This window comes from Epinephelus lanceolatus, chromosome 19 (assembly GCF_041903045.1).
Source record: "Epinephelus lanceolatus isolate andai-2023 chromosome 19, ASM4190304v1, whole genome shotgun sequence".
NCBI lineage: Eukaryota > Metazoa > Chordata > Actinopteri > Perciformes > Serranidae > Epinephelus > Epinephelus lanceolatus.
This window is the reverse complement of record NC_135752.1, coordinates 7,995,305-7,999,954: the sequence shown is the minus strand read 5'-3', so window position 1 is coordinate 7,999,954 and position 4,650 is coordinate 7,995,305. Positions and strand designations below refer to the sequence as shown.

General features: G+C 42.3%; 1 protein-coding gene across 1 annotated transcript; it reads right to left on the bottom strand.

Moving 5' to 3' along the window:
- Positions 1-823: 823 nt before the first annotated feature.
- Positions 824-2,741, bottom strand: LOC117269953 (lysozyme C II-like). Its single transcript, XM_033647320.2, has 4 exons — positions 2,607-2,741; positions 2,320-2,484; positions 1,090-1,168; positions 824-1,001 (listed from the first exon to the last, which is right to left on the bottom strand). Exons 1-4 carry the CDS (start codon positions 2,731-2,733, stop codon positions 935-937), a joined length of 438 nt encoding a protein of 145 aa, XP_033503211.2. The 5' UTR covers positions 2,734-2,741; the 3' UTR covers positions 824-934.
- Between the last annotated feature and the right edge of the window lie 1,909 nt (positions 2,742-4,650).

The following is a 4,650-nucleotide window of genomic DNA, read 5'->3' as shown; positions in this document are numbered from 1 at the left end:
TTGATGTTTTTTTTAGTGAGTTTTATTCGTATGGTCTCTTTGTAGTCAGGTTATTGGGTAGCTGGCTTTACCAATGCTAAGTTGATGTGGCAAGCTAATGCTTCACTCAGACAGTCTAGCATGCAGCTTGACATTCCTTGTACTAACATTTACACAACATAGATCACACACTCATACTCATGTTATTTGGCTTTGACATAACTAGAGAGGGAACTCAAAGTTCCCCCTTCAGAAGTTCCTATTCCCATCTGTGGCCATGTTTGATTTGGCCATCTTCTTTCTAATTATCCCTGTTGTCAGACGTTTTTTCTTTGTGTGTTCTCTCTCTCTCTCTCCCTTTCTTTCTCTCTCTCTCTCTCTCTCTCTCTCTCACACACACGCGCACGCACACACACACACACACACACACACACACACACACACACACACACACACACAGAGTTGCATATAGTTACTAGTTAGGATATTTTATGTGTGTTTTTTTTGTTTGCTTTCTTTTGAATAAAAGTGTTTGGAATCATACTTGCTGTGAATAAATCACCATCCCCTGCTATATCAGGGACTTCAAAATCCACCAATCTTTACTATTGATATGGAATTTGATTACAGGTATTTGTTAATTATTAACCAGCGTTCCAAATTAATAGTTTGGTGTCTTTTGTGAGACTGAATTAAGTTATTGGCTATCTTTTTTTTTCTTTCTGAGAATGGTGCCCCATGAGATTATTTAATGATTAACAATTGAATGAATGTAATAATTATAATTAATGATTATTAATGAAAAGAGTCATCTGCAGCCTCAGTAACTTTTAGCGTTAGCGTTAGTAGTGTTTTACTTCTGTCAAATCAAACAAACAAACAGTAGAAAAGCTTTAATCCACTGCAGCTGAAGATGGGAGACTATTATATCGATGACAGCGCCCTGGTTTGTTGATTAAACACCACATCCTGCCACGTAGGAGCTCAGGTCACGGCCCTTGCAGTGAAGGCGCCAGGCCACCCTGAAACCAGACAGAGGGACATCACCCATCTCTTCACATGTGAAAGTTGGTGTCATGAACACATCACAGTCACATGATCAGATCTTACCAGGCTGCGATGCCATTGGGATCCCCAACGACACGTTTGGCACAGTTGATCGCCACACTGACATCATCGGTCAGAAGCTCTGTCAAAAAGATTGTATAAAATCTGGATTTCAATAATAATTTAAAAATTGGACATTAATGTTGTAAGAACATTTTGTGCTACACAGTGAATGAAAAAGCCTGACAGTTCAGTGATGATTCCTTCACTTGGGAAAAGGACTACATTTATTTAGCGCTTCTATGCAAAAGTTCTTTACAATTTGCCTCTCATTCACTCAGCCTCATTTCTCAAGGCCTGATACTTTCTGATATGTTTACATCTTACCTGTGATAATATATTTGCATCTTTACTCCAAAGCAGACAGTGCTTTTCTGTCTTATGTTTGACTGGTACAATTCTAGCATCCCTTTATGTTCACCAGCTAGTCTCTCACTGTGTCTGTGTGCTGTTTGGTACGCAGTAGGTAATGTAGTGAGTTTATCCAAGCCATTTCTCTGAAAACAGCTGTCTGTTGCTGCTGGTTAGGTTGATGAGAGTGCTGAGACAGAAGAAAATGTTAGGGCTGGGTATCGGTACTCAGTATCTTTTAGTGAACGACCAATAATCCAGTGCCAAGTAGTTTAGAAACTTCTCCAGTTAAACAATACCTGCATTCGATCCTTTTTGTACCCAGATCTAGAGAAAAATGTATGGTCCTCAATTTTGTGCGATATGATTGGAGTGAGTGGTGAGGTCGAGCGTGGTGTATTAATTGGAGTTGGCAGTTTAGTGTGACAAGGTGCCACGGAAAAGTATGGCTATACTACACACCTGTGGTGTCTAGTGGTATCATACACAACTGAGTGCTTCCCCTCATATAATGGGTATGAAGAAGAAAAAAAGGTAGCAAATGCAGTTCTCTATTGGTATCAGTATCACTTTCAGGGTTCTGGATTTGGTCATGGAATCAAAATATTTAGGTGATACCCAGTCCTATTAAGTGTGTGTCAAAACTATTAGTTAAAGAAGAATTAAAAGCACAATGGAGCTGCAGAGTTGGTAATAATTGTCCATGGGAGACATTTCTACATAATACAGTTATTAGATTTACTGTTATTAATTAGAACCACTGTATTGATTATTGTAGCTTTAACTGGTAGCAACACTTGCATAACAACTTGGCATGTAATAAAATAGGATGAAAATGTCTGTGTGTAGTTAAAGTTTTGGGTGTGGTGGCTCATCACTGACCGCTGCAACTGATGTGGCATGCGTTCACTGCATTGGGAGTCTGGCCGTTGTTACACCAATAGCGGCTGTTGATCTGGAATATGCCGTAGTCAGTAGATCCATCGTAGTAGTTGTAGTGGGTGGCTGCTGTATTGTAATCTGACTCCCACTTGCTCAGACAAACCCCTGCAGAAGAAACAAAACAAACAAACATTACACAAATTGTGCAATGTGTTATGTTGCACAATAATAATAAGACTGCATGTAAATGAGTAATATTTTCTGCAGACTGGCAGGCTCATACTCACAGTTATCCAGGCTGTAGCCATGGTAGCCGTCCATCCCATAAGACTTCAGCACTCGGGCCCATTCACAGCGGTCGTAGATTTTAGCGCTGGCTAAAGCCACCAAGAGCAGAAACACTAGACTCCTCATGATGGACTCTAGGTTGGACCAAATGTTTCCACTGCTGCTAAATGTCCTTTTATAGTTGAGAAGCTACAAAGAAACTGCTGCGTCTGCTTCTTTTACACAAACTTGTTTTCTTTGAATTTCATCCAACTTCAACAATGCTCTTGAAAGAGGTGGAAATTCACTTTCACTCATTTTGAATGCGGGTTTTTGTGTTTGAACTCTGAGAAGCTGTTTGTTTCCAGGTGGAGTGTGTTATCAGTGTGATAAGAAAGACTGATGTGAAGGACAAGTTGAAGTCCAGACAGAGCTCTGGCACAAATTCATTTGTAAATGAAAATTAAACACTTGTGTGGCAGCCATAACAAATTGTTCGTGGTCTAAATACCCAACCTGACTTCTGGAGATTGAACCCAATAGCAGGACTCAAACACCAAGCAGGTAGAGATAAAAGATTGTCTTTACTGAAACCAAGCAGGCAAATAAAGTAAGGTAGACTCTCTGGCTGGGAACAGGCAAGAAGCCAGAAGTCTATAGTTAAGGCCCTAGATCATACAGGCAGGTATCAGGCAAGCAGCAGGAGTGCTTAGTGAGAAGTACATGAGACAATCTGCGCAGGAACAAGTTAAAATATGCTGGTAAATATCTGCAGGGCTGATGAGAAAAGTTGGAACAGGTGTATTGGTTGGGAGGGACGTCAGGTGATCAGGGCTTTCATTTATAACCCTTGAATTAGCACAAAATGGAGCCTGAAAGAGGCATACACCATTTCCCACGCAAAAGTTATGATCTCTACAAAACAACTTCATCGGAGAATGTGCGCTGTACTGAAACCCCAATGCAGTTGGTGAGGTGGTGAACTGAAATCAGATTGTAAACAAATAAATATGAGAGGCATCATTGAACATATAGGGCTCTAGTTTCGCAGACCGGGCAAGGTGGGGGCGCAGCGCACCTGCGCTTCACCAACTGGGTGTGGCCAGGCAGATTTTGCAAGTTTGGCACACCGTGCGCCTGGCGCAGCTACTCCTCTTTCCCACCTCCATCCCTCCTACCTACCTAGAGATACATTTATGTGCTGATTGCAGATAGTTGCATTGAATAGTGGTTTTGTGGCTATTTATTGCATTGTTAATGTGCCTGACATTCTGGAAACCTGCCTGTGAGGTTTTGGTGACGTGTGCGCACTGTCCGCCAGTCAGCCAAACTTCGGCTTACACCGGCTGCGCTCCGCCTGCGCTGACAGTAGACGTGGTTTCAGCTGGCGAGCTTTTAGCGCACCTTCGGCGAAGCCTTTTGGCACGAAACTGTCACTGCGCCAAGCTGGATCTGTCGACACCTCCCCCTGCTGCGCCGCCACACCCATCTCAGCACATCTCGGTCTCTCAAACTACCAAACTGAGCGCGCCTCGGGTTGCGCTGCTCGAAACTAGCTCTGCACAGGGTTCGCCACCCTGCGCCACCCTGCACTGCGCCGGGAAACTAGAGCCCATAATGATGAGTTTCACACATGTAATTTCACTTCATATAAGATCCAGGTTATCAGAAATATTTAAAATATTTAATCCAGCAGTCTTATTTGTGCTTGTGCTAGTGAGCCATTATTATTCCATAAGATTGTAAATATTAAATGTCAACTCAAATCTCAAATCAAATTCTGCTCAATATTTCATCCGCACTGTCTCACCATCACATCCCTATCCCCAGGGCACAGTGGAAAGGGCCGGACTGTGTGCTGCTGACACTCTTGGTGGAGCACACCACACATCAAATAAATGAAAGAATTGCAAAACAGAGTGTCAATAGTTTTCAATAATATCTTCTAAAACTGTAGGCCTATGTGTATCACTTAGTATGGCTGCAGTTTGCGTATAGTTTTTGTATGTAAAATCACTGCAGTGAGCATGACTGTGTTGTCACTGGAGGCACAGAGGAACCCGC